This window comes from Solanum verrucosum, unplaced genomic scaffold (genome assembly GCF_900185275.1).
Source record: "Solanum verrucosum unplaced genomic scaffold, falcon-dt-bn FXZP01000177.1, whole genome shotgun sequence".
NCBI classification, from domain to species: Eukaryota; Viridiplantae; Streptophyta; class Magnoliopsida; order Solanales; family Solanaceae; genus Solanum; species Solanum verrucosum.
Window position 1 is genome coordinate 1,786,043 of NW_026020401.1, and position 11,519 is coordinate 1,797,561.

An 11,519-nucleotide genomic window follows, 5' to 3' on the forward strand; every position below is an offset into this window, starting at 1 on the left:
TCATTATAGGTGATCTGCAGGAGTAGAAGCATCCTCAGAATTGAGACTTGTCCAAGCTGTCAAAGTATGGATGTTCAAGTGCAGCTTTTGCAGAAATCCTATCTGCCGGATCAAATTTGAGCATTTTCTACAATGACCAAGCACATATAACAGCATTATTTACTTAGCTCTAACAAAAAAGCAGTAGAACGAGAAATAAAGAAATTGAAAGTATTACATGAATATAAAGATGAGATGGAGATTTACCGTTAGGAGGTCCACACCATCAGGTCCCAAAGCTGGAACAGCAGAGGCTAAGTTCTGAGGTTCCCATTGTGGATAAACATGCCAGTCGCGGAGTGAACTGACTCCAGGCCACTGCTTATCAGTTGGAGTTCCTAACAACCTTCACCAATTTCCAAGCATATCTTATGAGTTATGATAATCAATTTGTCTGCCTAGCCAAATTTATCAAAAGAAAATAGTTGGTTGTAATAATAAACTTCAGTTCCTTAAGAGTTTATTGGTTTTGGTGCTAGAAACTTGATGCTGCCCTTCAAAATTTCAGATTTAAAACCTCAAATGTCAAACGTTTTAACCTATCAGTAGTTCTACTTGTGATATCCCTTTCCAAAAGCTGCCTTTATGGCCAACATATCTTTCCAGATAAGAATCATGAATCTTTCTCATGTTAACATGAATCCGATTTTCATTTCATCAGGGAAAAGCCATATATCCATAAGGATGTCCTAAACAACTCAATTCTTGAGCCTGAAAAGATTTAGAAAGATAGACTATCATCAACGAGGTAGTTGGAGGTCATTAGATATCATCCTAAACACTAAGTAATACCTCAAAATCATGTGGAAAACATAACTGAAAATCCAATAAATTTGCCACAATAGTCATCAGTACTCAGTAACCCAAGCCTGAGGTGTTTGCTACTTAACTGAAGAGCAATTACACAAAGCAGAAGCTAATGTTAAATATAAATAATAAATGTTGTTGATAAACACCTTCTCCCTACCAAACCCACATAAAAATGACAAGCAGGAACATGCAAAGAACTTTGCAACTATAGACATACCTGAATATGTGAAGCAATTGCTGAAACTCAGAGTCACCAGGAAACAAGGCTTGCCTTCGAACCATCTCGGCTACATCACATTGAGAAGACACATTAAAACAACCTACCTAAAAGTGAATATATTTAACCAGGAAATATAGTTTGTTTTCGACCTCTTGGCCAATCCCTAGAGGAGCTAAAAGGATTTTCTTTCTTGTGTCCATGTCTTTGTCAACGTTAACCCATACCCAAAAATTGATAATTACCCACAATTGGTGATTTCTGCTTGGCCTTAACTGCTTGGTCCAATTAGAATTCATTTCCAATTTCCATGGAAGTGCTTTACAAGAATTTATACTGAAACATTACTTAGCTTTTACAACAAAAAAAATATTGATGGGTAAAGATCTCCATTGATCAGATTTAGGTTAAACTAAAGTTGTTAGAAGAACTTCTAGAGATGTATCCTATGTTGTCAAAGGCAACAAGCAGCGAACAAGCATGTTACAACTTCTAAGGTCTGCCAGAGCTTTAAGTGCAAAACACAATTAACGCATGGGTGTGATCTCTTGTTAGTAATGACTATAAGCATCAATCAATAACTACATGAACAAAGAAATTAGATAAAAAAAAATACAACAAGTGGAACATACAAAGTGAAAATATGTAAATTAAGTCCAAAAGCCAATCTAAAGTTTTTTGATATAGATGCGGATATGCAATTTAAATCTCAAAATTTCGTTGTGTTTATAATAAGTAAGAAATGTATTCACAACACTTTTAAACAGTTAAAAGTTTGTCTTTTTTCCAGTTATATTATTGTTCAGTGCCATCCACTTCAAAAGGAGCCCATGTCTATACCCTTATAGCCGTGATCACTGCACTCAAGAAGATCCCAAGCCTAAGCTTCTCATGATTTAAGAGCTTAAACGCGCCTCACATGAACCTTTACTAACAATGCGAACATTTCCTAGTATATCCATCCTGGTGCTTTTCAGCCACCCTAGCAGATGTACCAATTTTCTAAGGAACACCACTGAGATCCAAAAGCTCTTTTAATACCTAAGCTATGTTAAAAGCAACCCAAAGTCCTCCAACATTTTATCCAAATGTGATACTAAAAGAACATAAACTGCCCAAATCCATCTTCTTGTGAAGAGTTCAAACCGAGCTATGACATTTTACACCATCATCCTACAGAACTAATATGTTCTACTTAATATTAGAACAAAATTATGTCTCAACTGAATTTCAAATCAACTACAAACAGTATTGTCAAATTATCAGATCATAAACATATCAAACGATGTGTGCTATAACTAGTGAATGGAAGAAAAGGCTAAAACTTTGGTATAATTCAAAGCAACAGACAACATGAATACTGTAAAGAATTAGCAAACATTTCTAACTTAAGGAACCCAAAAGAATCAAACCAGTAATTTGGCCTAGCAGCATAAACAATATGATCAACTCAAACAAACTTACCAAAAATACATCCCACAGACCACATATCAACAGCAGTTGAGTAATGAGTAGATCCCAACAAAACTTCAGGAGCTCTGTACCATAGAGTAACAATCTGACCAAACGCAAATGAGTTATTCCACAAGCAACAATCTTAACTTTCTATATCATTCTGATGATTTTATATGGCAATTCCAGTATGAAGAAATTAAAAAAACAATCAACCTCATGGGTGTAGCTCTTCATAGGAACAGTAAACGCCCTTCCAAGACCCAGATCAGCAATCTTAAGTATTCCCTTCTCTTTATCCACTAGAAGATTCTGCGGCTTCAAATCTCTGAGCATAACATAAATAAAAGGGTCGATTAACACTGAGTAAATTGTCCAGAATTTACACTAAACTAATCATGGCTAAGTTAGACCTGTGGAGAACTCCATGGCTATGGCAGTGAGCAACCCCTTTGCACAATTGATACAAGAAACTCTGCCACAAATACGCAAACATCAATATCAAACACATGGGTGAGCACAAACACAGAAAAAGAAAGAGGGGTTTTGCATAAACCTGGATGAGGGCAGTAGGAAGAGCCCTAGCATTAGGTCCTTTCCGATGAGAATCAATGAATTTCTTAAGATCAGTATCCAAATACTCAAAAACAAGATAAAGAATCGGTTTCCCATTTTTGTCAATGTGCTCAACACAAAGCAAACGGACGATGTAGAGAGAATGAGACAGCATCTGAAGAAGTGAGATCTCTCTGAGAGCAGTAGGTGGTATCCCTTCTTCATCCATTTCCAGTCGAGTCTTCTTCAAAGCCACCAGTTGTCCAGTAGCCTTGTCCTTTGCTTTGTACACTTTTCCATAGGTTCCTTCACCTACCTTCTCCAATTTCTCGTATTTCTCCATTGATGATGAATCTTGTTGATTGATTTGGCAGATCTTAAGGAAAGTGAAAGAGAAAGGGGAGCGTAAAGCAGACAGAGAAGGTTTCCCCCTCTTTGTTTTGAATTTCAAATTGCTACAAATGCTACCGCCTCCTATAAATAATGTTGACTAGTTCACTCTATTTATCATTGTTACGTATTACTCTTCGTCCATTCCGTCAAATTTTTATTTGATACACCTGTTAAGAAAATAATAATTAATATTATTTTTGTATTTATGACGTAGGCTCGACCACTTGGGGAGACTTTAGGCGGGCACCCCTCCAAAGTGCAATGAAGGTCACCAACCTAGGCCACAAGAGTTTATCATTGTATCTCTATTAATTGATAGTCTTAGAGTCTGTTTGGCGGTGCTATTGGGAGGCCATAAGTGTTCTTTTAAGAAAAAAAAATACTTATTTCGAGAAATTAAGTGTTTGGCAAATTCTTAAAACTAATTTTATATGGAAGCAGAAGCAGTTTTTATGTGGTTGGAAACCATCTAAAAATTTCTGTTTTTTCAAAAGCGAAGTAGAAATAAAAAATTATTTTTTCAAAACTAAAATATCTCTTACATATGTACATATTTATCAATATATCCTTTATTAATTAATTAACATATCTCATAAGTTTGGTTGATTTTTATTCAAGAATTTTATTGTTTATTTTTATATAATAATTTTTATTTATTTATGTTTTATATTAATATTTATATATTATATTTTATATTATTTTACATAATTAGAAATAAAATTAACAATGATATTTTTGTAGGATTAAAAAAAGAGAAAAAAAAAAACAATTAAAGATTTAGACTCTCCCAAAAAAAAATAACAAATAACAAATTTTCTTTTCTTAATTTACGTATTATTTTATTTTAATTTGAATTTTAAAAAAAAACTTTAGAGTTATTATAACAAAAAAAAAAAAGGATAATAGCTAAGATTGAATCCAAAAAAAAGGTAACAAATAACAAAAAGATTCCTTTTTTCAAAAAAATTCACTAATACTAATTGAAAATTTGAATATGTACATTTTAAATAATTAAAGTTTATATATTAGATGTTTGAAATAGTTTCTCTCTGTAAAATAATCTTAATATTAAAAGCACATTGATATTTGCCTTTTTCGTAATTTGACTCTCAAAAGCATTTTTTAAAGAAAAATTAGTCAAACACAAATTGTTTATCAAAAGCACTTTTCAAATAAATTTGCCAAACACACATGCTTTTTTTGAAAAGAACCTTTCTAGAAAACTATTTTTTTTAAATGATTCTAAAAATAAGCAGTTTTTAGCAGTAATACCAAAAAGACTCTTAAACATATTTCTCCACTACATTTTTTAAAGACATTAACTCAATGTTAATAAATTGAGAGTATAATAGGAAGAAAAAAAATTATCCTTTCTTGATTTGCCAAAAATGACAAGTAAAAAAAGAAATCAAATTAGGAAATATTTAACAATTAAATAGGAACGAGAGGGTGTATTTCATAATGTATGGTAAATTTGTATTATATTTTATTGTGTTATATTTTATTGTATTATATTGTTTTAATGAATATAACATTTGGATATATTATATTACGTAATGTCACAAAAAACCAATCAAAATGATAAAATTAAAAGAAACAAAAGTAGAGCTACTATTAGCTAAAAAGGGGAAATGTTTACAAGGGGCTAGTTCTTTACTTTCGTACCCTGTTTTTAATTATTTGTGTGTTTACTACTGGACACTATCAGAATATAATGATACCATAAGAGTATATGGATACTATTAGAGTATATATATATATACTCCGATGGTATCAAAGATGAAAAAATAACTGTTCAGTGAATAAAATAAGGAGGCAGTCAAGTAAATAATTTGGATCGTGAGTTCAATCAGGATAAATATATTGGATTGAATCTAATTTGGATAAATATTTTGCCTAATGGATCCATAGTTTTCCCTTATTTATATGTAGGATTCTCATAATATAAAATAAGTGTTTGATTTCAAAATACAACATTTGGGAAAGGGGCTTAAACCCATGACCTCCCTCAATCACATGGCAGCAACTTTATCAATTACTCGAAGACTCCCCTTCATTTGAAATTTGAATTTAACAAGTTCACACTCATTCATATATGCACTAGAGGAAACGAAGAGAAAACAAATTATCTTTAACTGTACATCAGGCCCTCGGGAATTTTTGGGGTATTAAAAATGGAAAAAATGATATGGTACTCGCCTGAAACTAACTTCAAGTTGTTGAACCAGTCATTGATATTTTGAGCCAAAACTTAGAACTGGGAAACTTACAGAGGAACAATGTCGAACGAGGTGTTTATTACACCTGCATAGTCAGTTTTCACAAATGTGGATTTACGCATCCACCTCTACTTTCATCGTTGAATGATTTATATGTATAGATAAACGCAAAATCAAACTAGTACTATTACTTACCCAAACACACATTCAATTCTTCGATGAGGCAACAATGGAGGGAAAAAAAGGGAAGAAGCAAAAGCTGTGCCAGCAAATTGCTCTTCACCTGGTACAGATTTGCCCATTTAAGAACCACAACAAGCTTAAAAGACTATACTTTCTCCTGCAATTTACATCCAAAAGTATAGAACAGCAGTACACCCAAAGCTACATTCAGTTATGTCGTGTTCCTTATCTAACACGGCATGCTGCAGGGCCACCTGGGGAACAGTTTGGGTTGGGAGACCGACAACCAGCTGCAGTACCAAGAGAGCTACCATAACGGTGATGTGTTCTGTAATCTGGGACCCTTCCTATGGCAAATCGAGCAGCAGTTCCAGTTGATGAGGCTTCATTTGTACTGCCACCGCTGGATTGTAGTGGCTCCAAAGTTTCAACCACGTCACTCATCAAGGGTCTTGCTTTGGGGTTTTGGCTCAGGCAATAGTATGCCAAACTGCAAGCCTTTTGAGCTGCCCTCACTGAGTATTGGTTATCTAATCTAGGGTCTATAATCTGCAGCATTTTTCTCTTATCGTTAAGTTTTGGCCGAGCCCAGTCAACTAGATTCTGTTCCTTGCTCGGTCTGGTCTTGTCAACAGACTTCCTTCCCGTCAATAGTTCTAGGAGTACTACACCAAAACTGTACACGTCGCTTCTTGCAGTAAGGTGTCCTGTGTCCAAAACATATTACAACTTGTATCAGGTACGCCAAACATCAAACAGATACTTCTACAATGATCCTCAATTTTGCCTCCAAAGTTGGCTTAAAACTATACAGGAGACAGATTGAGTATTGTATCAACTCTTACTTTTTTCTTTTTCCCGACTTTGGATTGTTTAGGGTATTGTAGTTTTAAATTGGAATTAAAGAATCAAACAAATGCATGATAACAGACCAGTCAAGACCTTTTTTGGGGGAGAGGGAGAGAGGGGGAGCAGGGTACATACCAGTCATAACATATTCCGGAGCTGCATAACCATAGGTACCCATCACACGAGTTGATACATGGGTCTCATCACCTTGTGGCCCTGCTTTTGCAAGCCCGAAATCAGATAGTTTGGCCGTATAATCCTGCAATTCACACCAATCTCGTGTTATTACAATCAAGACAAAGTCAGACAAGAAAAGGTAAAACCAGAGGAAATCAAGTGAATTACATAGTACATGTCTTGGAAACATGACTTACAGAATCCAATAATATATTCGAGGTCTTGAAATCACGATAGATAACTGGTCTTTCTGCATTATGAAGGAATGCAAGCCCTTTAGCTGCTCCAAGAGCAATCATCATTCTTGTGGCCCAAGATAATGACACAGTAGCCCCTGAAAGCCTCAAGAAATACCACAACTTAGCAAACCCAACACTTATTTCTTTTTACACAGTAAGGATTTGATATCATGATTCATCAGCTTGAAGCCAAGAAGATTAGTTACTAAGGCTGAAGTATCAGTGATTCGAAGCACCAATCACAAAAGACAAGCATGTTCTCCAACCAAAGGAGCATATACAATCATTAGCACCACTTATCCTATTTTACAGTATTATTCATAGAGCTAAATATTGTTCTCTTGCAGAAACACAAGATTTTCCAACTAGGTGCATGGATGTATCTAGCATTTCTGTAACATTAAATAGAAGACTAGTAAAGCTAGTAATATGATTCCAATAATATACAACTATGCCTGAAAATTTAGATGAAGAGCTAAATATTGTTCTCTTGCAGAAACACAAGATTTTCCAACTAGGTGCATGGATGTATCTAGCATTTCTGTAACATTAAATAGAAGACTAGTAAAGCTAGTAATATGATTCCAATAATATACAACTATGCCTGAAAATTTAGATGAAGATCTCAAAGTTTACAAAGTTCATCTACTACTAATATCTCTTAGGAGCTACATCATTTTCTGAGTGGTAAAAAGCTCAACTAGCAACAGGTGAAACTATTGGTACAACTCTAAAAAATCAGGCCGACTCAAATGTATCTCTACAAGGACACAAGTTTCCACTTTTGTCATTCCAGCATGAATTTTAGTGAATTAGGCCTGCTGCATCATGGAGCTCAAACTTGACAGTTTTACACATGGACTGATGAAGATGAGCATACCCATTATTATTTTTATTTTTATTTTGAGGGAGGGAGGTAATTCGCTAAAAGCTGTTCCTTGAGTTGAAAATCTCATCCCAGTTTTGATCTGATAATCCGTGGAGTTTCTTATGACACGATATAACCATTTATAAGCAATTTATTCTAAGGTGACAAAAGCAATGACATTACAGGCGAAGGTACATATGAGACAACAACTATGTCAGCATTGCAGTCAGTCAGCAGAAGCCAATATGCAGCAGGCGAAGCAAATATAACATGTACTTGAGATTCTCACTCACCTAAAGCTATCGTAGTAATATTTAAAAAATGTGGCATCTTATTTGATAAGCATAGCAGAAATAAAAAAACATCAAGTTAACCACAGCATGATGCAACAAAACAAGAGGGACAACAAGAGGACACATACTTCGGAAGAGATGATTTTCAAGGCTTCCTCTAAACATGAACTCATAAACGAGCAAACGATGGTCATCCTCACAGCAATACCCAATCAACTTGACAAGATTAGGATGCCTAAGCTGGCCAAGAAAGTTGACCTCAGTAAGCCACTCACGGTGACCTTGAAGCCCCTCTTTGTTAAGTACTTTCACAGCAACCGGTAAAGACTTAAGTCCAACACGAACATTCTCATCAATGTAGCCCTTGTAAACAGTTCCAAAACCACCCTCACCAAGTATATAATCAGATCGGAAGCTTTTAGTAATTGTCTCCAGCTCAAAAAGAGTAAACGCAATTATATGTGTATACAGTACAGCATTCTTTCTAAAATCCTCTAAGTTTCTTGGAGTCGAAGGATCACTCAGATCTGATGTAGAACGACTATGACTATGTTTCTTCGACTCAATACCTATCCTGCTTCCCAACGATAACCCCTGCTGCTGCTGGACTGCCCATCAAAAAAAACACAAAAATCAAAAGATAATCAAAACCCCATTTGAGTTCAAACATTGTTGTTCAAATTACAGTTCAAGATTGAACCTTTTCAGCACAAAATCACTAAAGAGGATCATAACACAAAAAGTATCAAAACCCCATTTGAGTTCAAACATTGTTGTTCAAATTACAGTTCAAGATTGAACCTTTTCAGTACAAAATCACTAAAGAGGATCATAACACAAAAAGTAGCATATGGGTATTTCTCCAATTAGTCAAATAACTAGTAAAAATGAAACAGATCTGAGAAAAAAAGAAAGAAACCTTGATGATGAGCATTGGAGACAACAGCAGATTCCTCCCTAGTACCACAATTGCCCATCTGCTTCTTTATCTGTTCTTAGGTCTAGTCTCATTCTTCACATTAGCACCCCTCTCCCTCCCAAATTCAACACTTTATCCTTTTCTACACTAAAACAGAGAGTCAAAAAGAGCTCTTTACAGCGCACGTTGGGGAGTTTCTTTCTCTCTCTGTATTTGCAATTAGCAGGAGAAGTAGATAGTGATACCAACTTTGATGGGTATTTGTGCTGCTGTAAAAGGGATATAAAGGCCAAAGAAACAGTGGTGCAGTGTGCAACACATACTCGCTCAGTCAGGGACCAGTCTCTCCATATACTAAAAAATTCAATAAAGCTGTATGCGCGTGCTGAACGGAACCATGCCCACTCTAAAATATTTACCAACACCCACCGTAAAAATCCAACGTTCTAACATGCGATATCGTGGAGATTTATGAGAGTTGGTTCCGAGGGGAAAATGAACGCATTTTCAAGTTCAAACGAGCTTCAAGCTGAAAAAATTAGATTTTACTGTTTTTTGTGTGCTATAGTTTATAATTTTTTGGTGATACAGGATTCCGACTTGTTTTAAGGTCGAAATTTTTCATGGACGTCCGATACGATCTTATTAATGGCGCGAGTTGGTCCCGAAGAGCAAACGAACACATTTTCAGGTTCAAATGAGCTCCAAAGCGAGAAAAATCATATTTTACCATTTTCCGTGTGCTATAGTCACGTTTACATTAATTTAATCATTATTTTTATGTTGGCTTTTTAGTTATTTTAAAAAAAGTGAAAGTGGTTTCTTAGTCACAATTAGCTAAGTCTTTTCACATGGCGGAAATACAAGGTTTTCACGAAGCTAAGCGATTCCTTGGGATCTTATGTGTGACCTTAGGGAGCTTGTTTTGAAAGCTACTCTCTTATAGCTGTGTGTTAGGATTTTCGAGTTCTAGTTATAATCAAATAATTTGAAGTAAAATCATAAATATGAGCAATATCTCTTGAATATGGAACAATTAACTTATTTTGAATATGAAAAAAAGCCTACAAAATATATACAATTATCATGAACTAGAGAGAATATTATTTAAACCAATTCACTAAAAGGAGTATGTTTTTTTGAAAATTTTCCAAACTAGAATAAATGTAAATCACATTAACTTATTAGACATTATTTTATTTATAAAATTCAACGGTATAAACTGAAAACGGTCAAATTTAACAGATCATAAAACATTATCATCAATAACATTTTTTATAAGTGATTTGTTACCACAAATATTATTTTATGAGACATTAAGGTACTCTATTAACTTGAAATATCTCGTATATTGAAGGTAACCTTATGAAAATTAGTTGTATATTTCAAAAACAACTTCAACTTCAACTATAACTTCAACCATTCCAAATAAAATAAAATAAATTATTTTCAGAATCAAACACCCACTTTAAACTATGTCCTTCCAGTTTGCCAGACAATTAACAACAAGAAAATTTATATTCTCTTTAAAGAAAAATTTCCTATTCAAACTTGCACCATATGCCTACCCTTATTTAAGCATTCTCACTTCATGCTCTTAATTGCCCTTTTAATTGAATACAAAATTTAAAATAGAAATAATGTTTATCTATTACTTTTCGATCTTATATTTGATGAACAATTATTTTATGGGGCTTTGAAATTCGCATGTAAAAATATAGTAAGTGTTTGATCATATTTCATTATGATTAAAAAAAATAGCTTTTATTTTTAAAGTGAAATGATATTTGGAAAGAGTTGTGTTTGGCCATAAAATTAATTAAAGTTATTTTTGAATTTGTGAGTAATTTAAAATGAAAACAACTAAATTTATGAAAATTCTTTAAAAAGTTAGAAAACAGAATTTCAGGGATAATCCGCTAATGAAAACTATCTATAATAATGTCATTTTCTATGAAAGTTTCTTTATTTATTTATATTATTTTAGGAAAAATCATTATAACATAATAACATAAAATATAAATATCACTGCATCAATAATTAAGTAGCTCTTATGTTCGATGATAGATTCAAAATAGTCTTTTAAGTGTGTAATGAATAATCTTGATCTTTTAATCTCATCAAAATAAAATATTTTTAGTCTCCATCAACTATTTATCGAACTTGATCAGTTAGATTTGGTGTGAACAATAATAGAAATAAAGGTGGGAACTTTACATTTAAAAGTCTAATTTTTATAGTTTTTGCAGTATTATTTATTTATTTATTTCTAGCGTCTAATAGATCTTAATAAAGTGTAACTTCTT

The 11,519-nt window shown here is 33.7% G+C and overlaps 2 protein-coding genes across 2 annotated transcripts; both read right to left on the reverse strand.

The window, feature by feature from the left end:
- Positions 1 to 21: 21 nt before the first annotated feature.
- Positions 22 to 3,530, reverse strand: LOC125840043 (cell division control protein 2 homolog C). The gene is made up of 7 exons (XM_049519027.1): positions 3,075 to 3,530; positions 2,932 to 2,993; positions 2,735 to 2,846; positions 2,531 to 2,624; positions 1,067 to 1,136; positions 247 to 385; positions 22 to 127 (listed from the first exon to the last, which is right to left on the reverse strand). The coding sequence occupies exons 1-7, from the start codon at positions 3,414 to 3,416 to the stop codon at positions 35 to 37; spliced, it is 912 nt and encodes a 303-aa protein (XP_049374984.1). The 5' UTR covers positions 3,417 to 3,530; the 3' UTR covers positions 22 to 34.
- A 2,317-nt stretch (positions 3,531 to 5,847) lies between these two features.
- Positions 5,848 to 9,524, reverse strand: LOC125840036 (probable serine/threonine-protein kinase PBL8). The gene is made up of 5 exons (XM_049519021.1): positions 9,214 to 9,524; positions 8,423 to 8,902; positions 7,092 to 7,228; positions 6,853 to 6,976; positions 5,848 to 6,575 (listed from the first exon to the last, which is right to left on the reverse strand). The coding sequence occupies exons 1-5, from the start codon at positions 9,269 to 9,271 to the stop codon at positions 6,094 to 6,096; spliced, it is 1,281 nt and encodes a 426-aa protein (XP_049374978.1). The 5' UTR covers positions 9,272 to 9,524; the 3' UTR covers positions 5,848 to 6,093.
- Between the last annotated feature and the right edge of the window lie 1,995 nt (positions 9,525 to 11,519).

What these genes read in the sequence shown, in the direction of transcription:
- LOC125840043 (XM_049519027.1), bottom strand. Translation starts at nt 3,416, where the DNA reads ATGGAGAAATACGAGAAATTGGAGAAGGTAGGTGAAGGAACCTATGGA. An exon ending in TTCCTACTGCCCTCATCCAG is followed by an intron (nt 2,994 to 3,074) that starts GTTTATGCAAAA and finishes TATTTGTGGCAG; the next exon opens with AGTTTCTTGTATCAATTGTG. An exon ending in AGCCATGGAGTTCTCCACAG is followed by an intron (nt 2,847 to 2,931) that starts GTCTAACTTAGC and finishes TGTTATGCTCAG; the next exon opens with AGATTTGAAGCCGCAGAATC.
- LOC125840036 (XM_049519021.1), bottom strand. Translation starts at nt 9,271, where the DNA reads ATGGGCAATTGTGGTACTAGGGAGGAATCTGCTGTTGTCTCCAATGCT. An exon ending in TGAAAATCATCTCTTCCGAA is followed by an intron (nt 7,229 to 8,422) that starts GTATGTGTCCTC and finishes TGAGGCTTTCAG; the next exon opens with GGGCTACTGTGTCATTATCT. An exon ending in TCCGGAATATGTTATGACTG is followed by an intron (nt 6,576 to 6,852) that starts GTATGTACCCTG and finishes TTTTGGACACAG; the next exon opens with GACACCTTACTGCAAGAAGC.